This window comes from Dasypus novemcinctus, chromosome 27 (genome assembly GCF_030445035.2).
Source record: "Dasypus novemcinctus isolate mDasNov1 chromosome 27, mDasNov1.1.hap2, whole genome shotgun sequence".
NCBI classification, from domain to species: Eukaryota; Metazoa; Chordata; class Mammalia; order Cingulata; family Dasypodidae; genus Dasypus; species Dasypus novemcinctus.
This window is the reverse complement of record NC_080699.1, coordinates 26286606-26311825: the sequence shown is the minus strand read 5'-3', so window position 1 is coordinate 26311825 and position 25220 is coordinate 26286606. Positions and strand designations below refer to the sequence as shown.

At 58.2% G+C, this 25220-nt stretch overlaps 1 protein-coding gene across 1 annotated transcript; it reads right to left on the bottom strand.

The window, feature by feature from the left end:
- Positions 1 to 5482: 5482 nt before the first annotated feature.
- Positions 5483 to 24826, bottom strand: OAF (out at first homolog). Its single transcript, XM_004459522.4, has 4 exons — positions 24074 to 24826; positions 9258 to 9392; positions 7866 to 8046; positions 5483 to 6541 (listed from the first exon to the last, which is right to left on the bottom strand). The coding sequence occupies exons 1-4, from the start codon at positions 24323 to 24325 to the stop codon at positions 6276 to 6278; spliced, it is 834 nt and encodes a 277-aa protein (XP_004459579.1). The 5' UTR covers positions 24326 to 24826; the 3' UTR covers positions 5483 to 6275.
- Between the last annotated feature and the right edge of the window lie 394 nt (positions 24827 to 25220).

Below are 25220 nucleotides of genomic sequence, written 5' to 3'. Positions count from 1 at the left end.
ATGAGTGGTACAAGCAAAGCGAGCGGCATATGCCAGGAGGGTGCATGGAATATTTTGGGAGCCTCAAGCAGTACACAAAAGGCCAGATCACAGAGCGGAAGGGGTGTGGAAACCCACAAGGGAGTGAGGGTGATGTTGGCAGGGCGAGGACCTTGAACCTTCCCTAAATTAGAGAGATGGAAAGAACTCACAGTCTTCAGTAACAGATGACTGGTGGCATGTGACCCAGCCAATTGCAGTATCACTTGAGTCATGACACCACTGTTGGGAATTGCTGGGGAGAACACAGGGGGAAATAGGCTGCAGGCAGAAAGGGATTTGAGTTTGAGGAGCTGTTTTTTAATTTTGTTTTTAAGATGGGAAAATTTTAAAGAAATTCATGGCTGGTGGGAAGGAGGCAGGAAAGAGAGAGGTGGAAGAGGAAGGGAAGGCCAACTTCTCCAGTGAGGCAGGCCCCAAGGAAGGGGCAGGGGCTGGGGTTTGAACCCTGGGGTGGAGGGAGAAGAGCCACCTGGCTCAATACCACGGGAGGGTACCTGGTAGGCAGGTGTGGATGCAGGGCAGGTAGAGATGTGGTGGCAGAAGTCAAGGCGGTTCCCGTCTCAAGCCTTCTGCTTTCTTTTCTCTTTCCTTTTTTTTAAAGGAGTTGCTGGGGATTGAACTGGGGACCTCGTACCTGTGAAGCAGGAGCTCAACCACAGAGCCATACCCGCTCTGCCTTCTGTCTCCTGTGATGTGGGAGAAGAGGGGAAGTGGGAGAGCAGCTTCATCCTCCTCCCCCTGCATTGCAGGCAGTGGCAGCAGCTGGAGCCAGGGCCAGCCGGTAAGCCAGTCACCTCAGGGGATGGGGACGCCCCCCAGGAAAGGGAGGCCCCACAGCCCAGCTCCCCTGGGTCCTGTGACCCACCTCCTCTCCCTTGCTCAGCTGGAAGCCCCTGAGGCCTGGCACTTCTATGGGGAGAAGGTCCCTGCTGAGAGAACCTGTGCTTTCCACCGTGTTTTCTCCCACGTCCCTTCCACTGCCCAGTCCTCTAGGTTACCCAGCTCCCACCCCAGGCTGGAACCACCGCTGAATCAGCCAGGGTCTCTGCAGGAAATCAGTCAACTCAACTCAGCGTGTCCTTCTTGGAGGGTTGCCTCCTTGAGGAGGGCCGAGCAGGTTAAGGGAACCAGTGCCCAGAGAGAAGTGACCCTGGGAGGCTGGACCACCCCTAGGACTCAAGGGGCAGGGGGAGGAAATACCCAAAGCTCAGGTGGATGTGGAGCCCCGGAACAACGAGCGTGACAGAAGCTACGAGGGGCAGGGAATATATAACTGCGCTCTCTTGTCCCACCCTCAGCTTTGCAGGTGCTTCTCATTGGCTGAAGTCAGAAGACTTCAGGTGAGGCTCCTGCAGAGAGCCCAGAGCAGGGCAGAGGAGGGTGCAGAGTGGGCGGGGGGGGGGGGGGGCGGGGCGGGGCGCGGGGGGCTGTCAGGGCACAACCCACACAACCATCGCTTGGCTACAGTTGACAATTGACACCAGAGAAACCCCTAGAATGCTCTAATTTTCTCATCCATCAAAATGTTAAACCCTTTGTGATAATATCAAGCAATGGCAGGAACGTGGGGAAATGGGAGCTTTATTTGCTGCTAGAGAGAGTGTAAATGGGAACAGCTCCAATTGAAGGGTGATTTGACTTTATCTATCCAAAGCGCATACACCTGTGGCCTGGCCATTCCAAACTCCCTTTTTGGCTATTTTGACCTATAGCCCGGCTTGTAAGAGTACCACAAACATTCAACTGTCCACTGGTAGGCAAAAGGACAAATAATCTGTGGTGGCATCCCAGGCAGCCATTAAAATTGGCATATTGGGAGCGGATGTGGCTCAAGCAGTTGAGTGCCTGCCTCCCACTCAGGAGGTCCCGGTTCAGTTCCTGGTGCCTCCTAAAGGAAAAACAGAGAACGAACAAACAGACAAGGGAGACAGCTCGGGGATTAAAAAGCAAAAAACTGCAACACTGGCAGGTCAGTGCTGGGAGCACCTCAGAGGCCATCTAGCGAGGCTCCGGCTCTCAGTGGATACGGGAACTGGGGGGCCAGAAAGGACGGTGACCCCTCTCCATCACGCAGAGTGGGGCAAGGCCAGTACCCTCCTTCCTGGGATGTGCTGTTAGCCTCAAGCTTTGGCTCTGAGGGTGGCCCTGGCCCCGCTTCTTCCAGACTCCTCCTCCACACCACCTGCCATACTCGGGTCCTGTGTAGACCCTGGGGCAGGGGTCCCCCCAAATGTGGGCCCTCACAGACTCCCCACCCCCAAGACTTCTCTTGGCCAATGAGGCTCTGGGAGAGGAGCCTGAAGAAACTCCTCAATTCCACAGCAAGGCCCGGCCTGGGCTGGGTGATGCTGCTGGCGGGTGCCCTCTGGCTTGAGAGGACAGCCGTGAGGTCTGATTTCTGGGGGCCTTGATTTCCTTAGCACAGGGGACCAATCAGGAGCCTGTTCCTGGCCTCTGTGGCAAGTCCTGGCCCCCTCCTGCCCGCCCAGATCCCGGGAAGCTTTGGGCACGCCCCCATGCCACATCTCAGGAATTGCACCAGCAGGGGCTGGCCTTGCCGACACTCCACACACCACACTTCTTGTCCCGTCCACACCTGTGCCCCCTGCCCAGGTGAGCTGTGCCCTCTGTGCCGGCCCGTCCAGTCAACCCGTTTGGGTGAGTAGGTATGCCTGGGGTAAGAAGGTGGGAGCTGGATCCCAGCTCCGTTTTCACTAGCTGTCTGACCATGGGTGAATCACCTATGTTACAGGGGAGCCACATCTATGAAATGCCTCAGAATTGCTACCAGGAGCCAAGGAGCCAATGCATTTGAAGGCACTTTGTAAACCTTAAATACCATAGAGGAAGGAGTGTTCATTCTAGCCACGTGACCTCTTCCAGGTGTTTTCACATGTCCACAGAGGACTCCTGGGGCAGCAAAGCCTCGTCCTGGTGTTTCTCAGGTAGTTGACCCCCCACATTGACTTTCACAAGTGCCCAGTGACTCTGAGGCATGTTACAATTTGACAGTCTCTTCAGAGAAGTGGCTGTACCGGTGGGACCTCAGGCATCACGAGAGTGGGGTTGGGGGTGGGGGGAGAGTGGTTTGGAGGGGTGGGCTTTTCCTCAGCCCCTGAAGCATGGCCACAGCCAGGCCTCAGCTTGGCCTGAGTGTAGGGTCAGCCCAAGTCGCAGGGCACCTTGAGTCTCACCCTCATCTCCCAGGACAGGGAAGAGCCCGAGTCAGGGCTGCAGGCTGGGGTCCAGGACCCGTCGCTGCAGGCTCGGAGGTGCTAGCTACGCTAGAGGCAGGCCAGAGAAACCCTCCAAGTCTTGAAAACACAGCTATTTAAAAAGGATTAACTTTGGTTATCTGGACAGAGTAGGAAAGGTATATGGGTTTGAGGACCCATATGCTCCCACCAGTCCCAGCACCAAGGGTGGGAGGTGCCTCCCCACGGAACTCCCTCCCCGACCCAGAGCAGCGGCTGGAGCTCAGCACTGGGGCCCAGGGCTGGCAGGCGGGGAAGGAGGGAAAGTTCTGGGCAGTGGAAGCCTCCCCCGCTCGCCCTACAGCACAGCTGCAGCTGGTCCTCCAAGAAAACAGGTTCTGGATGATGGCAGGTGTCTCCCCACCAGCCCCTCAACGTGATTAGAGGTCACAAGCCTGGCTCCCACTGCAGCCCTCTGCCTGCACAGGTTCCTACGGCAGCAGCCGCCTGCTCTGCGGGTGTTGGGGAGAGAGTAAGGGGGCCTACCCGGCAAGCCCCCTTTGAGGGAAGATCTGTCCCTGCCTCCTCCTTCCCAAGGAGTTGGGTTCCCTGAAGGGCCCCTGGGACTTTACCAGTCCCTGAAATACTCTGGCCTCTGCCCCAAGCTGAGGCAGTCCCCTGCACCGTGCCAAAGTCTATCATCCATCGATTTCAGCCCAAGTGCCAGCTCCTCCAGGAAACCTCCTGGAGCTCCTTCTCTCCCAGCAGCTCCTTCTGGGAGCTCCTCAGCACCCTGCCCAGGACTTGCTTATCACAACCTCTTCATGCTGGAAGACACTGGGTTTTTTTTTTTTAAAGATGTTAAAAAAATTTATTTCTCTCCCCTCCGGCCCCCCCCCCCAGTTGTCTGCTTTCTGTGTCCATTTGCTGTGTGTTCTTCTGTGTCCGCTTGTATTCTTCTCAGTGGCACAGGGAATGTGTCTCTTTGTTGCGTCATCTTGCTGCATCAGCTCTCCATGTGTGCGGAGCCATTCCTGGGCAGGCTGCACTTTCTTTCACGCTGGGCGGCTCTCCTTACAGGGTGCGCTCTTTGCGCGTGGGGCTCCCCTACGCGGAGACAAACCTGCGTGGCAGGGCACTCCTTGTGTGCACCAGCTCTGTGCATGGGTCAGCTCCACACGGGTCAAGGAGGCCCGGGGTTTGAACCATGGACCTCCCATGTGGTAGGCAGACGCTCTATCCACTGAGCCAAATACACTTTCCTGGAAGACATTTTTGAAGTGATGAGGCCTTAAATATGTCTGATTTAGTTGCCTCTGGTTTATAGGTGAGAAAATGTCTGCTCTTTTCACTATTAGTCACAATATTAATAAAAATAGCAGTGAGCATTATAAGGCTAATAGCTAGCATTGACATGCATGACTCCATGAAGTTCTCACCATTAAGCTCATTTTATGACTGAGGAAGTGGAACCACAGAGAAGCAGATAACTTGACCCAAGATTGCACAGCAAGTAAGTGGCAGGCTCAGGAGTTGAACCCTGGAAGCCTGGTTCCGGAGTTAAAGCAATCTCTTGCCTTCGTGCTGCCCGTTGCTAACTGCCTGGCTGGGGGTTTATCTAGGCAGGTCTCGTTTTCTTGAGCACAGGAGTTTTTCGTTTTTTTTAAAAGATTTATTTATTTATTTCTCTTCCCTCCCCCACCCCCCCACCTCGGTTGTCTGTTCCCTGTGTCCATTTGCTGCGTCTTCTTTGTCTGTTTCTGTGTTGTCAGCGGCATGGGAATCTGTGTTTCTTTTTGTTGCGTCATCTTGCTGTGTCAGCTCTCCGTGTGGGTGGCGGCACCATTCCCGGTCAGCCTGCACTTTCTTTCGCACTGGGTGGCTCTCCTTATGGGGCACACTCCTTGCACGTGGGGCTCCCCTACGCGGGGACACCCCTGCGTGGCAGGGCACTCCTTGCGCGCATCAGCACTGCGCATGGGCCAGCTCCACACAGGTCAAGAGGCCCGGGGTTTGAACCGCGGACCTCCCATGTGGTAGATGGACGCCCTATGTTGGGCCAAGTCCGCCACCAAGCACAGGAGTTTTGTCTTACCCTACCCGCCACCATGGCCAAGCACACAGTGGGTGCTTTGGAAGGTGTCGCAGGATCCGTCTCACGCAGTGCACAACAGAACACACCTGCTGACACCAGGTGGCAGCACTGACCAAAAGCTCTCCCAAGAACTCGGGTCTAGAGCCGTCAGTCAAGTAAAAACTTAAACTTTTATTTCTGGTACAAATGATAAATACTTTGCATTAAAAATCTGGAATTCAAGTTTTCCTCATACTTCATGCTCCCTCCCCGCCCCGGAACCCTACAAAAATATTTCTGTTGAGAGGGGGCAGGAGCTGGCGCCTGCTCCAGCGGCAGAGCCCGGGGTTTGGGGCAAGGCACGTATGTGGTCGGTATGTGGTCGGTCTTGGGTCTCCATCCGCCCCCACCAGTGGCCTCAGATGCCGGAAATGAGAAGGACGCTTTGTCATCTGGCTTGGGGGCTGAGGCATCTGTCCCCAGGAGCTCTGCTTTGGGGGTAATGAGCCCCTCATTGCTGGGGGGTCAGGGGGTGCAGCTTCTTTTGTGTTTACTGAGGGGGCAGGGAGTTGTGGGTGGGGAGGGGGTATAACAGGCAGAGCCTCCTTTTAGGGTCCACACCACGGAAGAGTTAAATCCGAGAAGTACAGGTCATCACATTTTAGTCGCTTGAAAGTGAACACGTCAAGGGAGATAAAGGAGGGGAGGGGTGCAAGTTTGGGGAACCCCCTTCTCCCTGCCCCCAAGGAAGGCACAGGGGTGCAGTTGGGGGGCTGCCTTCATATTTTAACCCCTGCCACGCTACACCCCTTTTTCACAGTCACGAGTGAGGGGACCAGAGGCTCCCGGTTTAGGGGAGTGGGAAGGGGCTAAGGCCACAATTGGGGGCTGCCACCCCCTCTAGTGCTGGGGGAGGAGTGGTGGGTCCAGAGCAGCCCCTTTGGGCCCACCTTCCACCCCCGCGGCTACGGGTCCTCATCCCAGAGACACAGCTGCTTCTGGGGCACATAGAAGTGAAAGCCGTAGCTCTTCTGGCAGCTGCGGATGCCGCACTTGTAGGGTGCCGGGCGGTCGCGGCTGTGGCAGTACTTGAGCAGGCAGGGGTACCAGGCCAGGCTCAGGCCGTAGCGGCAGGTGCAGGGCTTCCCACGGTCCCCCACCTGCCCGCAGCGGGGCAGCTCTGTGTCTTCCGGGGCCCTGGGCAGAGCCTCAAACACCGAGCTGTCCACCCCTGCGGGAGAGAAGCAAAGGTCAGGGAGTTCCCCGGGCCTGGGGCAGGGCCAGCCCTGCAGGGCCTCTTGGGTCATGCCAGAGGCCTTTACAGACACCGCCCAGGCTAGCACAGGGGGTGCAGAGGCAAGATCTGGGCACCAGGCTCCAGGGCGCTGGCGGGGGAGACAGATGACGCATGATCACCCTTTCATTGAGCCCCTACTGCATGCCAGGGACTCTACCCACAGTACCTCTGCCCATCACCCTGATGAGGGCTGTCATCCCATTTTTCAGATGAGAAAACCAGCCCCACAGTGAGTAGGGTCAGCCAGGTCTGTGTGCCTTCAAGGCTCCCACGCTGCCACCCTACACTTAAAAAACCCACCGCTATACTGGAATATGTGGAAATAGAGGGTTCCTTTACATATAGAGCTTTAGGTAGAGAAAGAAGAAATCAAAGGAGGCTTCTTCAAGGAGGTGACATTCGAGTAGGGCAGGAAAGGGACAGCATAGACCCAGCACGTTCCCAGGGGAGGGGTGGGGACAATGGGAGGGTGTGTGGGTGACGGGGCTTGGCTCGGGGCCGTGGTCTGACTGCTGTGACTGCACCCCTAATCTTGGGGTGAGCCCCTGGGGAGGGCAGGGGGTGGGTGGGTGGAAGGCATGACCACAGCTAGTCCTTCACTGGCTGGCAGAGGGACCAGGGGCCTGGAGGCAGAGTGACAACATCTTCCTGTCCCTCTACGGAGAGGAACCAAGGACAGTTCTAGAAAGGGCGTCAGGAGATGGGCCAGAAAGGCAGGCCCCATGCAGAGCTGGGGCGAGAGAAAGGGGGAAGGGAAGGAATGGAGCTGATTTTGGAGAGGTAGCAGGTGGGAATCTGGGCCCCAACCGGACCTAGGTACCTGGGCCTGCCATGACAGAAGGTCCCATGGCTGTGCTCTCATTAAGGGCAGGAATGAGGATAGACTTGTCCGTGAATCGCCCTCCATGGGCCCAGCAGAGCCGGGGAGTCTTCTTGTTACTTAAGAGCCTCTCAAGGTCACTTCCTCCAGGAAGCCTTCCCTGACCCATCCCAGCTGGCCTAGAGGTCCCTCCCAGGTACCCCGTATCTCATCAGTGCCCTGGATGATACTGAACTTCAGGCATCTATCCTCCAGGCAGCTCCTTGAGGACAGAGAATGGGTCTGTATGTCTCTGATTCCTGTGTTGGTACATCTCATAGGTGCACAAGATGTTTCCTGCACAAATGTGGGTGCGCTCTGCTCTCTCCTCCCTCCCGCTCCCACCGTGTGGGGCCCGCGGGCCTGGCCTGGGAGGACCAGTACCCAGCACCAGCTGACCTTGCTCCAGCCAGAACCGGACATCCTCCTGGCGGGTGTAGATGGCATCCACGGCCTCGGCACACACGTTGCGGAGATGGGGGCTCAGCAGGCCCCCCTGGCTGAAGTTGACGGTCATGTCCATGTGCAGCTGCTCCAGCGCCCGCACCTCCTCAGCCTGCCGCACGGCCCGGGGGTTTTTCTGCGGGGAGAGGAGCTGCTCCCACCTGGCCTCTGGGGGCTCCCTGCCTGCTCGTCCCCTGCTCTCGAGTTGGGCAAGGCCAGGCCAGAACCTTGGGGCCACCCAGGATATGGTCAAGGGGGCACCCAGCCTAACAGGCAGGCTTTGTGGCTCTTCTCTGGGGTGGACAGTGGTCACATCTGCCAGTGTCTGGGCTGCCCTCTGCGCCCAGTGGAGAATTCTGAGATGCTGCTGGAAGTTGGGGGTGGGCAGGCAGGGCAGGCTGTCCCAGGGCACTGCCCAAAAGGCCTTTGGAGAATATTCGGTGAACTGAGGCTCACTGGGAGGGGCAGCAGAGGAAAGGAGAGGGGAGACCGGCTGCTAGTTTGGAGAACTATCCTAAGGTAGATGAGGCTGGGGAGAGGCTGGATCCAGGAAAGGACGGGGAGCAGGGCTCCTGATCTGGGATCGTTTTGGCAAGTTTGAGGGGCTACTGCATCATTCCATTTAACTCCCACCATAAACCACATTCTCAGGAAGGAAGGCTTTGGAAGGTGAGGTACCTTGTCCAGGGCCACCCAGGTGACAGGTGGTGGAGCTGGCGCTAAGCCCCTGCTGCTCACCAAGAACAGGGAGAAGCTGAGACCAGGGGAGGGGTGGGGGGCTGCAGGAATGTGGGGGCTGACTATTAGGCCTAGATGAAAGATTTGGGGGTTCCAGGGTCAGCTTTGGTCTGGGACAAAAATCAGAGGATTCCAGACCATAGTGTGAGAGTGGGGTGCTGGAGATGGGTCTCAGATGGGGCAGGGTCCATGGGCCCAGGGACAGCCTGAGGCTGAAGGCCTGGGGGAGAGGCTGAGGCCAGTGGGGTCCCAGGTTGGGGCCAGCTTGGTCAGGGAGCAGCAGTGGGGACTCTGGGGCAGGCCGGGGGGGTGCTCAGTGGTGGGGGCTCCGGAGCAGGCCGGGGGGGGCTCTCAGTCGGGGGGGGACTCCAGGGCAGGCCAGGGGGTGGCACTCAGCAGGGGGGCGCTCAGCGGTGGGGGCTCCGGGGCAGGCGGGGGGGGCGCTTAGTGGTGAGGGCTCCAGGGCAGGCCGGGGGAGGCACTCAATGGTAGGGGCTCCAGGGCAGGCTGGGAGGGGGGTGCTCAGCCGGGGGGGGGGGGGGGCCGGCACTCAGCAGGGGGGTTGCTCAGCGGTGGGGGCTCCGGGGCAGGCCGGGGGGGGGCACTTACCTGGCGCAGCTTGGCCATGGCCTCGCTGGGGATGATCTCATTGTGGTGCAGCCGGGTGACAAAGCAGAGGGCCTGGAACTGACTCTGCCCCTTCTCCAGCTCCCCCAGGATCAGGGCCCGGAAGATCTTCACATCCTAGCGGGATAGGACAGAGATGGGGTGCAGCTGGAGAGGGTGGGGTCCCCACCAGCCCAGCGCTCAGCTCAGGAGACACCTGCCTGCACCCTCCCCTGCAGCAGACACTTCCCTGCTGCTGGTCTAGGAATTGTTCTCCTTTTCCCTTTCAACCTGTGACTTCAAAGAAAGAACACACCCCAAATGTTCCAAAGCCGCCTGGGAAATTCACGCAGTGAACTCCTAGAGACCTTTTCCAAACCACCGTTTAAGAGCACAGCACCTCCACCTGGAAGGTGCAGCGCCTGGCTCATTCACCGCTGGTGCTTGCCCTACGTGGAGCCCCCGTGCCGGCCTGATCAGGGTGGGTCAGGATGCCCCACAACCAGCTGACCAGGGCATCAGGGGAGGGGGCTGCACTTTTGGTAGGTAGAGACTCCAGAGTTTCTCCGATATTGCTGGTGTTCCTCCAAAGGCCCCGTGCGAGTCTGACCAGCCAGGCTGCCCACACCCCGGCCCCGGGTGAGGGTAGAGGGGCTGCGTGGGGTTGGGGCAGAGGCAAGTGCTGCTGCCCTCTGGGCTGAGGGGAGGTGGGATGGCTCACCTCTCCCCTTCCGTTTCCATTTCCCCTTTCCCCCAGTGACACTGCCAGCAGGCCAAGGACTCCTTCCTGCTCCTGACTCACGGCCTAAATGGGATGGCTGGAGGGGGACAGAGGGAGGAGGGCGGGCTGGGGCTCCTTTTCCCATCCGGCTGCCGGAACCCCTGCTCCAGCCCCCTGTGCTGCTCACCACCCCCCCCCCTTCCCCCCCAACTGGACGTGTCCTCCCCATCTCACCCATCTCTGGGCCTTGGCTAACCTTCCTCCCAGACAGAAGCTAGAAGGTCCCAGGTGGAAGTGGTCTCAAATGTCGAGACCCCTCCCTGCCCTGCCGAGGACCCCCATGGCCCTGCACTGGCCCCTGAGTGTATATTCAGCCCTGCGTAGTTTCCCTTCCGATCTCTGTGCCCTACCTCCCCCCACCACTCAGAGAGGGGCCACTCGCCGAGGCCTGACCGTCTACCTGCCACGGGATCCATGGAGCTGACCCTTCGCCTTGAGATTGCCTGCTACCTGGGTGAGGGGCCTATGGCTCCACCCCAACTCTGCAAAGTATTTGCTGATGCCCCCGACGTGTCTCCTACCGTCCCTGAGCCGCACCTGTAAAATGGGGATGCTAAGAGCATTTACCTGTTAGGGCTGTGTGAGGACTCAGTGAGTCAGTGTAGAGGGCCTGGAGGGATGCCTGTATACAGCAAGTACTCAATAAGTGCTAGCTGTGACTGATTACTGTAGGTGGTCAGAAATGCTGCATGATCTGAAAAAAAAATGAGTGCTTGCCATCCCATAAGTCCCCATGGATCAGTGTAGTCCTCTAACGTGACCAAGTTGGTACCTCTTACTTCCTTTTCATGAAGTGACCTCTGGAACAATGAAGGTGGGCGTGCATGGAGAGATTTCCACCAATTTCGCAGAAGGGGAAACTGAGGCTCAGCTGGCGAGAAAGTTTCCATGAAGTTCCTCGTGACCCCAGAGACTTGTGAGGAAGATGAAATCAGAGCTCTGGCTAATCCCAGCCTTCGCGCCACAGGAAATCCATTCTTGGGGCAGGGAGCTGGAATCTCCCGGTCATGCCAGGCCAGGCCGCCTGATCGTCCCTTCCCCCGGGGCGCCTGGCAGGAGACCGGAAGCTGGCTCACTGGTGGCATCTTCCACCCGGGCTCAACTCCCGCCAGAGGAGACTTGATAGCGGACTTCTCGGCATCCGAGTCCACCTCCCTGGTCTGGGCGGCCCCGCCCCGCCAAAAAGATCCCTCTCTGGGATCCACAGCACCTCCCCCGGCACAGCAGGCACGGGCAAGGCCCTGCGGTCTGAGGGCTGCTGACGGGTCACATGGTGTGACGATGGCATCTGCCAAACAGGAGCAGAAGGTGTTTGAACTTTTAGACCAGACCAGGGTGAAAGAAATCTGCTGGAGTTTTTTTCCCTGCTTCGATATTAAATAAACAGTTTTTTCCCTGCTTCGATAGTAAATAATAAAATGCCACCAAAATGGGAACCTGACTGGGGCTGAAGAGGGGGAGTGAGAATTTCTCATTGAGAGGAAGATTTATTATTTGTACACTTTATTATTTGTACAAGAAGAAGATTTATTGACATTGGTAACTGGAAGAGACAGGTCATGGTTCCTATGAGGCAAAAAGGATGTGTTGTCTGCTCTGAAATCCTTCCACCCACCCCAGGGGGTAGGAACTATCATTATCGCTGAGCTTGGATTGGGTAATTTGCACAAGGTCATGGGACTAAGAGGAAACGTAGGGAAGCAGACGTGGCTCAACTGATAGGGCGTCAGCCTACCAAACGGAGGGTCCAGGGTTCGATCCCCAGGGTCTCCTTGACCCGTGTGGAGCTGGCCCACGCGCAGTGTTGATGTGCGCAAGGAGTGCCCTGCCACGCAGGGGTGTCCCCTGTGTAGGTGTGCCCCACATGCAAGGAGTGTGCCCCACAAGGAGAGCCACCGCACATGAAAAAAGTGCAGCCTTCCCAGGAGTGGCGCCGCACACACAGAGAGCTGACGGAGCAAGATAACGCAACAAAAAAGAGACGCAGTTTCCCAGCGCCGCCTGACAATGCAAGTGGATGCAGAGAAAAAAGAAACAATACACAGCGAATGGACACAGAGAGCAGACAACGAGGGGGAAGGGGAAAGAAACAAATCTTTTTTTTTTTTTTTTTTAAAAGAGGGAATGTAGCCAGGATGGTAACCTGGGCAGTGGGACTCCAAAGCCCGGAATCTCTCAGCGACATGTTGGACGGCCTCCCTAGATCACCTTGTCCAATTTCCTCGATGCCCAGCTAAAGAGAGTGATGCTTAGGCTCAGAGAGGCTATGTGCTTTGTGCTTGGCCACACAGCTAGCGAGTGGCCCTCTTCCAATCACGCCTGTCCCGTAGTGGCCTCCGAGCCCTCGGTGGAGCTGGTCTGGGCACTGTGGCGGGTAGCAGCCACTCCCCGTTCTGTGTGACCAACAGATAACGGCATCTGAGGCAGATGGGTCCTCCATCGAGGGGTTCACCAAGAGGACAAGCTAAGAGGAGATGGTTCCTGGAGGCAGAACAGCCTTCTCGGCTTCTTCCCTGCCCTGCCCACAGCCTCCCTGAACACTGAATTTTCAAGTCCTCTTAATCCTCTTTCTCCAGAAAACCATCTTCTACCTGCTGAGCTCCAGGAGGGAGAGGGCAGCCCTGGTCTCTCTTTTTTTTTAGGAGGTACTAGAGATTGAACCCAGGACCTTGTACATGGGAAGCAGGCGCTCAACCACTGAGCTACATCCGCTCCCAGCACCGGTTTCCTGATCTCAGTATTTGGAAGATGCTCCACCGTCCTCACCAGTGTCGCTCCTGCCCTCCTCTCCCTACCCTCAGGACCGCTGCTAACGCTCCAGCAGAGGAAAGGGCAATGCGATGCGGTCCCCCTGCCTCGGGGAACAGCTGACGGGCTCCCAGCCTTCCTCCCCGCCACAAGGCCCCTGGGCTCGGTCACCCGGATGAGGCCAAAGCCCAATGCAGATGGCACCTGGTCTAGGGATGTGGCAGGGGGCTGGATGCCCAAGGTGGGAGGTGTCCATCAGGACCCTTCTCCCAGGAGCGCCCAGGAACCCCCGGGCCACTGAGCAACAGGCCAGGAACAACTGGAGAGCACAGCCACCAGGGCCAAAATCTGGGCCAGGCAGAGGGTGTGGCAGACAGGCCACATGGAGCTAGTGTTTGCGAAGGGCCCTTGTCTGCACTTTAAAGGACAGGGAAGGGGAAGGAGTAGGAAGGTTCTAGACCAGCACAGTAGTTCAGAGCAAGTCCTGCCTGCATGCAAATCCTGCCTGCCTCAGGCGAGTCCCATGACCTTGGGGAAGTTACTTAACCTCTCCTTACCTTAGTCCTCACATCTGTAAAAGGAGTAAAACCACAATCCTTGAAGGACTGTTGTGAAGAATAAACGAGTGAAAGGTCTGAAAACACAGTGGGTTACACTCTCCGTTGGTACTGTGACCCCCGGCCCTGGTGTGCTCTGCGCTGACCTTCCACAGGCAGAGGCTCCCTGATCTCCAGATCTCGGCGGGCCGGGGGACGGATTGTTGTCCCATGGATGCACCCACGGCCCAGAGGTCAGCTCGCAGGTCATCAGTGCATCAGAGGGAGAGCGCTGGTTGGCTCCTTCCGGCCAGCACTTCACAACCAGGGCAGGGAGTGGCAGAGACCAAGACGAAGGCCCTGCCTTCAAGGGACTCGCGGGCACGCTGACGTCCCACCAGCGACATCGGAGCCCCCGAGAAACCATGGAGGTTTACGCTAAGTGTTCTGGGGCCAAGGAGGGAGGAAGGAGCACGAGCTGTCCCCTGAAGGGTGGGGCCGGAGGGGACGGGGACTTCCCAGAGTGAGGAACTTCTCAGCTGGCCCTGGGGTTAAAGGGAGGGGGGTTTCCAGCCAAGAGAGGCACTTGCAGAAGACAGAGAGCTGACAGGGTCCCATAGCGCCCTGCCAATCCATTCCTCTGTGCTACTGCCACCTGATCTGCCCCACACCCTCCAAGGGCTCCCTTCGCCTTTGCCCTCACAATAGGGTGTCAAGTCCAGAGGGCAGCACCCCAGGTCCTGCTCCAGCTCCTCTCACGCTCCCTGGGCACCCCTATATCGGAACCGAAGAGCTTGCTGTTCCCAGACGCTGCCTCATCGTACCCAGGCCTGCCTCTGAGCTGGTGGTTCCTCTGCTTGGGACGCCCCAGCCCCACCTGTCCACCATCCCTCGGGACCCAGTCCGAATGCCTCGCCTCCTCTGGCCAGCCTCCCCCGCGCTGCCCCTCACCAACCTTCCAGCCGAGTGGCCCGTCCCACCCCCAGAGGCTGCCCGCACCGCCCTCCCCGGCCCGCATCCCACTGAGCTCGCCATGCTCTCTTCCCTCTTCTCTCCTTCCAGGCTCTCAACTCTTTGGAGGCTGGGGTCATGCCTAATTTACAGTGTGTCCCCACAGCAGGTGCTCAATGAGTGTCTGAAAATAAAGAAACTAAGGAAGAGTGGACACACAAGGGTATGGATGGGATCTGATGAGGGGATGGGAATGTACCGAAGAAGGAAGGTGGGGGCAGCAAGGGGCTGACAAAGGGGCTGGCGACAGGGGCAGGACAGGCGCTCCTCAGGATCTGCGCGCTCAGGCCAGGGAGTCCGAGCTTGACCTTGTGTGGATCACCGGAGGTCATCGGTGGCCTCCGAGCCCGGGTGCCAGGAAGGGATGTGTGCTTTAGAGTTAAGATGGCAACTTGAGGCGGGGCCTGGGCCCATGTGCTTAGGTAGAGGGCTCTGTCCTCACACCATCTCGTCTGCCAGGCCCTCCATGACCTGCCCCTGGACAGGCCTACTTTTTATTTTATTTTATTTATTTTTTTAATTCATTTTTTAAAAATATTACATTCAAAAAATATGAAGTCCCATTCAACCCCACCGCCCCCCCCCACTCTCCCCCCCAGCAACACTCTCTCCCATCATCATGACACATCCATTGCATTTGGTAAGTACATCTCTGGGCATCGCTGCACCTTATGGTCAATGGTCCACATCATAGCCCACACTCTCCCACGTTCCATCCAGTGGGCCCTGGGGGGATCTACAATGTCCCGTAATTGGACAGGCCTACTTGTCCCCAGGTTCAACGGCGGCGACCCTCCCTTCTCTACACAGAATGAATCCCCAGTGGCTGGCACCTAGCTGGAGCACAAGGATTTCTAGCTGGGAGGAAGAATGAATGTTCTAGGGCTCCCAACAAGAAGACAGCTCTTTCTCCCTGGGCTTGCCTGCAGCTCGGCTCCTGTGAGCTAAAGGACTCCTACAGCTGCTCCTTTGGCCCTTGGAAGACTTAGGGAATCCCCTAGTTCACAGCCCACCGAGGCTCTGGCAGGGGAAGTGAACTTCATGCGTCATGGCTGCAGAGCCAGGAATCGGGCCCCCAGGTCTCCAGTGATCTCTGTGTGCCTCTGAGCTCCCTGCTCAGCCCCAGTCTCTGTGCCCACTCCCTGGCATGCTGCTTTTGGGGATGGACCATATCTCCAAGCAAAGGCTGCTCTGGGCCAGCAGTGCCGGGGCTCGCTGAGAGTCCGAGCTGTCCCGGGGAAAGCCTTCTGACAGTGGGCGACCTGTGCCCGCCCTTTCTGCTGCCTTCTGTCCATGCCTGCCCCTTCACACAGTCTGCCACAGACATTGCCAGCCGCCCCAAATATTCCATCCGTCCTTCCTTAGGAACAGAAATTCTGATCTTTGGCCAGCCATGCAGCCTTCTGGAATAAGGACATTTTCCTGCCCCTCTGGCAACTAGGCATGGCCATGTGACTAAATTATGACCAAATGGGTAGAGGTAGACCTGTCCTTGAAAAAAGGGGCCATTTGTCCCTTCCACCGTCCCGCAGGCTCGTGGCCACTGGAACTCGAGCAGCCATCCTGGACCCTGCCACATGCTCAGGATGGTGAATCAACACCACAGAAGAGCCAGATCCCTGCCGAGGGCAGTGTTGTCACATCCGCCCTGGGCTGCCGGCTTCCTAGACACAGATAAGCCTGCAAAGAGGGAATCCCTTCTCTTTTGCACAAGCAGCTGTCCTGTGGGGTTCTGTGATACTCGCAGCCAAGTCTAATCCTAACTGATACGCCCAGACCCACACCTGCTTTGTGCCATTCTCAGGCCACACGTCCGTAATCTTTCACACACACTTGCTCTTTCCCCATCTCTCTGCACACACAGCTGCTTCCAGCCTCTCACTCAGCAGCTCTGGCCACACAGACGCCCCCCGTCCCTCACACTGCCGCTCAGTCCCATTGTCTCTCAAACTGGGCTCCTCGTCTGCGCACATTTCCTTCCTCCTTGTCCCACACGCGTCCTCGCGGTCTTTCCCCGTGGAGACTGGCTCTCACCGCTTTCTCTGAGTAATGTGCGGGATCTGAGGAAGCCTCACAGTCTCTCACATCTCTCCTCATGCCACACACACTTCCTCCCCGTGTCCCACCCCCTCTCTCCCGCGTGGAAATTGCCCTGTGTCTCATACAGTCCCCCGCTCCATCTCACAAACACCTCTTCTCCCCAACAGCCTAATGGCCCGCCACACCGTGGCCCCACGCGCCCTCCTTCGGCCTGTCGCACACGCCGCTCCTGTGTGGAGTCGCATACGGAGACTCTCTCCCTCTACATCCCCTCGTCCTGCAAGTTACCTCAGCTCCCGGGGAGGGAATCCTCTCCAGCTCGCTGTCCCTTTGGGCCCTCCCCACTCCCTCCTGCCTGCCCAGGACCCCCCAACCCCTAAATGCCCTTCCTCAGCCCCCTCCTCCTGAAATCCCTCCCCTATCTCAGACCCCTCTGCCAGCCCAGCCTTTTACCTCAGGAGAATTGAAACTTAAGGGGGCCTGGGGGAGTCACTGCTTACAGGGCATGGAGTTTCTGCGTGGGGCGATGAAAAAGTTGTGGAAATAGAAAGTGGTGATGGTTGCACTACATTATGAATATAATTAATGCCACTTAACTCTTACACTTAAAAACGGCTAAAATGTCAAATTTTACGTTAGATATATTGACCACAATAAAACAACAACAACCGTCAAGGGGCCATGACAGCAGAGCTGCCGCTTCCCTCAGGGCCCCTCTCCCGGCCCACCGTGTGGCCGTACAGCCCAGGCCAGAGGCCATCTCTCCAGGCCCCAGGAAGCAGCTTGCCTCCCACCCCCAGCCCCTCCAGCTCCTCCTTGCTCCTGGGCAGCCGCCCTCTCTCCTGCGTTTCCTCCGCCATTTTGGTCTCCTTCCCATCACACCAATGTGTGTGATTCTCAGCTCAGACCAAGCCAATCTAAATATTTATTCCTCTGCTGCTGGTCGGGGCAGCTTTATGGCTGGAGAGGTGCCGCTTCATTGGGCTGGGGAGAGGGCAGGTCGGCCCAGAGAAGCAGCCAGGAACCAATGCCTTTGAACCCTGCGCTGGTGCCCCAGGTAGGGGCACCCTGGCCGCTCAGCTCAGGTCCTTCCAGCAGGAATAGGGATGGATGGATTCTGCCAAGGCCAGGCCAAGCACATCTAAAGGACTATGCCTGGGGACTTGGGTGCCCCATTCCACGATGCCTGCTAGGCCCTGGACAGAGGCTGCTTGTTACAGCATCCGCTGGAGCAGTGCCCCCGGCCCTCCCCCAGTGCCCCTTATGCTCTGTCAGTCAAATCCCAAAGGTCACTGCTGTCCTGACTGGCCTGGGGAACAATGTGGGGCTTTATGTAGACTCCCTGTGCCCCACAATCCCGCTGACTCAGGGCTCCAAAGATGGGACTCCCCGCATCCCCCCAACCCAGATTCCTAGCCTGACACCTCCCGGCTCCCTACCCATTCTCTGAATCTCCAGGGGCAGCCACTTAAACGTCTGCCAACTTAAAGAACGCAAGCTCCTATGATGCATTGGTTCCAGGGGCAGAAAAAGACCCTGGGTGGGACAACACGCTCGGCATGTGGGGAAGGAGGCCTGGCATGGAAGGCCTTCCCTGGGCCCCGCCTGGCACTGCGTCTCCCTCCTCACAGGTCTTCCTGGCCTCCCACTGGGAGGGCGAGGAGGAACAAGCACGCATGAGCTCTACCTGGGGCCGGGCGCGCTGCTCTGCACAGGCACAAGCCAGCGAGGGTCACGGTGTCCCCACCGTGAAGGCCAGGTGCGAGGGCAAGTGACTCCTGAAGTCACACAGCTACTGAGTGGTGGAGAAAATGCACAGCGACTGCTTCTTGGTATTTGTGGGCTCTTTCCCAAATGGTCGGCCAGCTCTCCAGAGGCCATGGGGAGGGGGCATGAGAGTCTTAGGCAGGGAGCTGCCCAATGGTCAGTATGCAAAACCCACCCAGAGTGATGGCTGGGGGTGTCGCTCCCGGCCCAGCCCAGCCCCAGTCTGCACGGAGGAGGGTTTCTCTGTGGATTTGCTCCTCTGTACCATGGTTTCCCCCACTTCTTTCTTACGCTTTGTTGCCCCTAATCCGGGTTCTTCAGGCTTCTGCAAGGAGCCCACCCCCACGCCATGGAGGCACAAGCAGTCAGGACAGAGTGTGAGGATCCCGGGGCCCTTATCCCATATCCCTAGCTGCTTGTTGTTGTCCAAATGACTTCTTAGCCCTGCGCCTCAGCATGCTAAATGAAGGTAGTGTCTGCCTCAGGAGGTCACAGGAGGAGCAAATGAAGCCCTGTGTGTGAAAGCAGCTCAGAGTGGGTGACATCCAGAAGCGCACACGCCTGTCTCACTTCTCATGGAACAGGAGCCTGTCCTGAGCGCTCCCAACACCAGTACCTCTCTGCAGTCGCCCCACCCCACCCCGCCCTGGGGAGGCCCCGGGAAGGAAGAAGCCTTCCTCTCCCCAGTCCTTCTTTCTCCCCACCTGTTGCCGGGTGGCAGTCTTCACTGCCCCACCCAGGACCTTCTGCTAGGACCCCACTGGGACAGGGCACGGGGAGGGGGGTGCTTGCAGGCTCTGGGGAGTCTTTGGGAGGCGCCGTTCATCCCTGAGCATAGAGGGAGTCCCTGGACACAGAGAGAGGCCGTGTCACCCCTGAGGGCCCACAGACGGGAGCCTGACCGTTCTTCCCTGTGACTCCTCCCAAACTCCTCTGGGGAAGTGGTCTGGACTCCCGAAAGGCCAGGGCCTCCCTGATAACACTGTCCAACATATGCATTCCGGGCCAAACTGCCAAATTCTAGGGGCCCCAGCATGGACAAGGAAGGAGAAGAGGGGGCCCTGGGAGCGTCTGCTGATGACATCAAGCTACATGATATCCCTTTGGGATAAACAGCTGCAGGCAGCAACGTGGCCATTTGCACATTCCACATGTTCACCCACTACACTCACAGTTGCTTCCTCTGTCCCCACGTCCCACTGGGAGACCCGAGTCCCTGCCTCTATTCCTTCTTCGGGATGCCACTTGCCCGCAGTGCCCAGGGCAGGGCTCCATCTCCCTCGTCTCCACCCTTCACCCATAGGGCTTCTCTCGTCTTGGTTTCTCCCTCCAAGGCCTGCTGGCCCTACCAGCCCCTCCTGCCATACTTTTGGAGTCCATGTCTCTTTCTTGCCCCCTCCCAATCTGCCTACCAACCCCGATGGAGTGATGACTCCCCTTATATCTTCCAGCCCCACCCTCCCCATCTGGTCAGCACCACGCCAGGGGGCCTGGGACATGACTCATGCCGGTCCCAGAGGGGAAAGTGAGGTTGGACGGGAACACCTGCTTCTGGGGATACCAAGACACCTGTTAGGTGAAAAGCCAGGTTAGAGGCTGGGGTTGGTGACCCAGCTGTGATCGGAGAGGCCTAGTGGCTATGCACATCCGGGTCTAATTGCATGTATAGGATGTGGATTATAAAGAAGGCTCTTGCCTACTGAGCATGTAGTATGAACTTTTTAAAAAAAATTTATTTCTCTCCCCTTCCCCCCACCCCGCAGTTGTCTCTGTGTCCATTCGCTGTGTGTTCTTCTCTGACAGCTTCCATCCTTATCAGCAGCACTGGGAATCTGTGTTTCTTTTTGTTGCATCACCTTGCTGTGTCAGCTCTCCGTGTGTGCGGCGCCATTCCTGGGCAGGCTGCATTTTCTTTTGCGCTGGGTGGCTCTTCTTATGGGGCGCACTCTTTGCATGTGGGGCTCCCCTATGCGGGGACACTCCTGCGTGGCAGGGCACTCCTTGTGTGCATCAGCACTGTGCATGGGCCAGCTCCATACGGGTCAAGGAGGCCCGGGGTTTGAACCTTGGACCTCCCATGTGGTAGGCGGACGCCCTATCCATTGGGCCAAGTCCGCTTCCCCAGTACAAACTATTAATAGACTTCTTGTACTGAGGGCATGGAGAGTTAGGCTTAAAGCACATTAGGGTTATTGTGAATAGAATGATAGGTTTCAAATATGGGAGTTGTCCTACACGGAACAATCCAACCTGGGTCCTCCTCTGGGAGCCCTCTTTTTCCCTGGCGCATCTACACCAGTGGTTCCCAAACTTTCCTGCAGCCTGGAAGCCCCAGGGAATCTTTAAACAACAGTGCTGTCTGACTCCCACCCTCGGTCCTTCTGGATTAATCAGTATGGAGCGCAGCCGAGACATTGGGATGTTGCAAAGCACCTCAGATGATTCGAATGGGCGGAAAGCTTGGCAGCCACTGAGCTGGGCCAGTTCCTCTTGAGCTGCTGCTCAGTCTGCCCGATTCTCAGCCCCTGGGTAGGGATTCCAGTAATGCCTGGTGACCACCTACGAGCTGGTCCCAGCTAACTCCTGGAATCTGGAATCCTTGCCTGGGCTCCGGGCTGTGCATCATATGGTGGGCTGACTGCTATTACCCACTGCCTCGCTGGCCTCAGGACCAGGGTGGCCCTGTGGGAGAGTCAGACCATGTTTACAAGTGGAGGGTGGAAGGGGCGGGAGAAAGGGGGCTGGGTGGGGGGTGAGTTCTGCCAGCCAGAGGGCTGAGCTCCTTCCAGCAGAAGGAAATTCAGTGCTGCATCAGGGAGACATCAGGACAAGGGTGACAGCTGCCCTCACTGAGGTGCTGGCCGGCAATTCTGGAGCTTCAAGGAAAAGAAGAGACTCCGGGCTCCTCCAGGCTCAGTGCCAGCTTTTTTTCTGTTTTTTATTTTTATTTTTTTATACCCCTACCCCCACCCCTTGTTGCTGTTTGCACCCACTGTCTGCTCTGTGTCCATTCACTGTGTGTTCTGCCATGTCTGCTTGTCTTTTTTTCTTCTTGTCTTTCTCTTTAGGAGGCACCGGGAACCAATCCTGGGACCTCCAGTGTGGGAGAGGCACTCAATTGCTCCAGCCTCCTCATCTCCCTGGTCTGCTGTGCCTCTCACTGCCTCTCCTCTGCATCTCCATCTTGCTGCACCAGCTCTCTGTAGTGCAGGCCAGCTTGCCCTTCACCAGGAGGCCCCAGGAATCGAACCCAGGGCCTCCTATATGATAGATGGGAGCCCAATCACTTGAGCTATATCCGTTTCCCTCAGTGCCAACTTTTCCTTGTGGCTTAGGGTCCATCGTTCAATCTCTTTGAGCCCAAGCTTGGCGGGGAAGATGCTTGCTGAAATGCTCTGTGATGCACAATAATAAAAGCTAATGGCCTGTATTTCTTGAGTACTTGGCACATAGTAAGTACTTCACACACATGATCCTGTCCTGCTTTCACAATAACCAGGGGATTGGTAGGATCATCACCCCTATTTTATAGATGCAGAAACGAAGCCTTGGAGAGGTCATCTGCCTCACTCAGGGTTAGCCAGTAACGAGTGGTGAAGCAGGTCTAATTTCAAATGGCCAACATTCCTATTTCCAAATGGACTAGGGACTTTTCCTATACCACCCCACATGGGTTTTGTATATGAAACCAAACATAACTCCAGGCCTTTTTTTCCTACAGGATAAATCATACCTTCTTTCAGATAGATCCCGTGGAAATCCTAAGACTATGAGGCTTGAAGCCCAGGGAACTGAGCAGGCAATGAAGGGACGGATTCGAGGATCGCAGCAGCTTTGGGCAGTGCAGGCAGCGGGTGGTGTGGGAGGAGGTGCTGAAGTCCATGCTCCCCCCCCTACCTCCCTCTTTCCCAACTCCACCAGGCCCCACGTAACTGAGAAACCTGGAGTTGGAGGGACCTTGGCCAGCTGCTTCCCTTCCTGGGCCTTCCACTCCCAATTCCCTGCCTTGCTGATGAAACTGGAGATGCCAGGGGCGGGTGTGAAATGACAGCCTCTGGGTCAGAGGCTAACCTGAAAAGCAGACTTCAGAAACCAGGGTGGAGGGTCGACTCACAGCGGGGACTTAAATGGGTTCCTGCCGTCAGATCCAAATGGATTCCCTGGCTGGGCAGGCAATCCCCCCACTACACCCTTGGTCCCAAGTCGCTGTGCCCTACCCCAGGCCACCTGGGCCCTCCTCTCCCTTCAGGGCAGAGCAATAAAAAGCCTTCCCACAGCCGGGAGGCTATGAAAGCTCAGCCTACGCTGCCTCTTGGCTGGTGGCCTGGCTCCCTGGCCTGGAGCACCCAAAGATGGGGAGATCCCTCTCCAGGGTTCCAGTGGGGCCCTAAGGAGGAGGTCAGGGGACAGGAGGAGAGTGGGAGGCTCACAGCCTGGCCCAGAATCACTTTCAAGGACAAAGGGCGCAGGTGAAAGTTTAGAAGGGAAGGTTTTGCCTGCTGAAGGATTCAGCCACTAATTGGGATTTTCCAGGAAAAGAACACACTTGACAAAATCCTCCTGAGTTTCAGTTGGGGAGACAGGGCCTGTGCTTGCTCTGCCAGCTGCTTCCTGCCCCCCTGCCTCACCCCCAAATCTGCCCTATCTGATTCTGAGAACCTAGTTTGGGCCTGCTGTGTAAGGAAGAACTGCAGTCTTCCCCCACCTCCACGGTCAAGGGTCCCCTGGATCCCCCACCACGCTATCCACAGCCAAGTCACTGGGTCCCTAACTGCCGGCCCCCACACTTGGCTCCCTCTGCTCTCAAGGTCCCGGTCTCTAAGAGGGAGGAGGAGGTCTGGGGGCCTTGGGCTTTCCCAGCTGCCCAGCTATCTAATCTGCCTCACCTCTCACTGGCCCAGGAACTATTTTGATCGGGAGAGGGGCTGGGGGGTCGGGGTTCAGGAGAGTCCCTCGGAAAATCTAACTTCACCCATTCTCTTTCCTGAGCATTCCCACTGCTGGGTCACTGTTAGTCACTCACTAACCACCCTTCCGACTCATTTCCTGAAACACCTCCCCCCACCACCAGCAACTTCTCTCCCCGCCAGCGGCCCACCCCCCCCAAGCCACCCGCTCCCACCCCTTGGAGCCAGGCCCACCATCTGGTTCTCTCCACCAAACACACACACCCCTGAGTAGAGCTCGGTCTCTGCCTCTTTCCCCAATCAGGGGCAAAACCTGGGCCAGGCAGGGTAAGGGGTGGCACCTCTCCCAAAGAGAGGGGACCTCACCTGGGGCCTCTCCCCAGGTGCTCCTACTGCAAGCTTCCCAGCCTTCCAAAGAGGAGAGGCACCTTCTCAGCGTGGGAGGGACCTGGGCAGTCTGCTCTGCCCGTGAACTTTCCCTTGCCCAGCCCTGGGAAGGGAAACAGGGAGAGGTGGTTCGTAGCCGGGCCAGGAGGCCACCTCATTGCCTGGACGGTGATGGCCAAGGAGGCCCCCAGGAGGAAAGGGACTTGCCCGAGGTCACACAGCCACAGAGTGAAGCCCAGGCTCTCTGATGCCCAAGCCAGGATTCTCCCCACTGGAGCAAAAGGCAGTCAGGCTGTTCAGGGCTAGCCCTGAAGGAGGGGGCCCGGGAGGGCTCTGGAAGTGCTGGGGGAGGGGAAAGGAGCAGAGTCGGGGTGAGCAGGGGGGCTTGGACACAGCCAGCAAGGAGGTGACAGGCTGGGGGAGGGAGCTGCGAGGGCGCCTGAGGAGTTCGCTGGGGAGAATGAGGTATCGGGATCTGGGCACTGGAAAGTGGGGGACAAAAGTGCTGAGAAGAGCCTGGCGGGAGCGTGGGCAAGTCGCCTTCCTTCCTGGCCTCAGTCCTCCCGACTGCAGCCTCGGGTGCGCCTGAACTTCGGACGCTCGGGCGCGAAGGTCGCACCCCCGCGAGCGCGCGCGCCTCACCTTCCTGAAGTCCGCGGTGAAGGAGACGAGGGTGCCGTCGGGCTCGCGCAGCTCGAGGCCGATGCTGTCGGCGTCGCTGTCCGCCTGCAGGCTCTCCTCGGTCACCTGGCCGTCGGGCAGCCGCACGCGGACCCGCAGCTCCGCCTGCGCCCCGGCCCCGGCGCCCACGCCGCGCGGCGCCCCCAGCAGCAGCGCGAGCAGCAGCAGCGCCGGGGGCGCCGGGGGGACCCCGAGGCGGCGGGGAGGGCGCATCCCCGGGGGCCGCCGCCCTCCTCGGCCCCGGCGCGCCGCGGGGGGGCGGGCGCTGCCAAACTTCACCGGCAGCAGGGGGCTAGGTCGGGGCGCCCGCAGCTGCGCCCGGGGCACCGCCGTGCACCGCACGCACGTGGGCTGCTCCGCCGCGCGCCCCGGCCGCCCCGAGTGGGCCCCCGCGCGCCCCGCGCCGCTCGCCGGCTCCCGCGGCTCCCGACTCCGGCGCTCCGAGACTCTGTTTTGCACTTTTCATTCAATCCCACCCCCCGTCACTTCCTTCAGAAAACAGAAACCACCCGGACCTGCCTTAAAGAGCCCGCGCACCTCCCCGCGCTTAAAGGGCCCGCCGAGGCTCCCCGGCTCCGGCGGCCGCGGGCCCGGGTGGCCTGGGCGGGGACAGGGGACCGCCGCGAAGCCGCTTTGTGGGAAAAGTGCTGTCTCAACCCCGACTCGCCCCGCCGCGCCCCGCCAGCCACCGGGGCTGGGTCAGGAGTTGGCTCTCCCGGCAAATCCCTGCCTCCCAGCAGGGGCGGGACCTGTGACTCTATCCTCCCCGCTTCCCCACCCATTTTTTGGCTGGCTCTTGTGCCACGTGGATGAAATAATCGGGCTTGGGTTTTTAGGGGTTTTGTTTGGTCTTTTGGTTTCCCTGACACAGCGGATTTCTAAAAAGCTTCTGCAAAGGCAGATCTCACCGCGCACTCCTTTTATTGTCCCAGGCTGAGAGAGGGGAGTGCGGGTTGGATCTCTGCTTCGCCACCTTTCAGTTGGGAGATGTCACACTTAGCTCACCTCCCTGAACGCAAAGCTCCCATATCGTGCGAGCACCTTTCCGTCTGCTTCTCCCCCCCCCCCCCCCCCCCCATTTATCTCAGTCTTTCCCACCTCCCCGGAG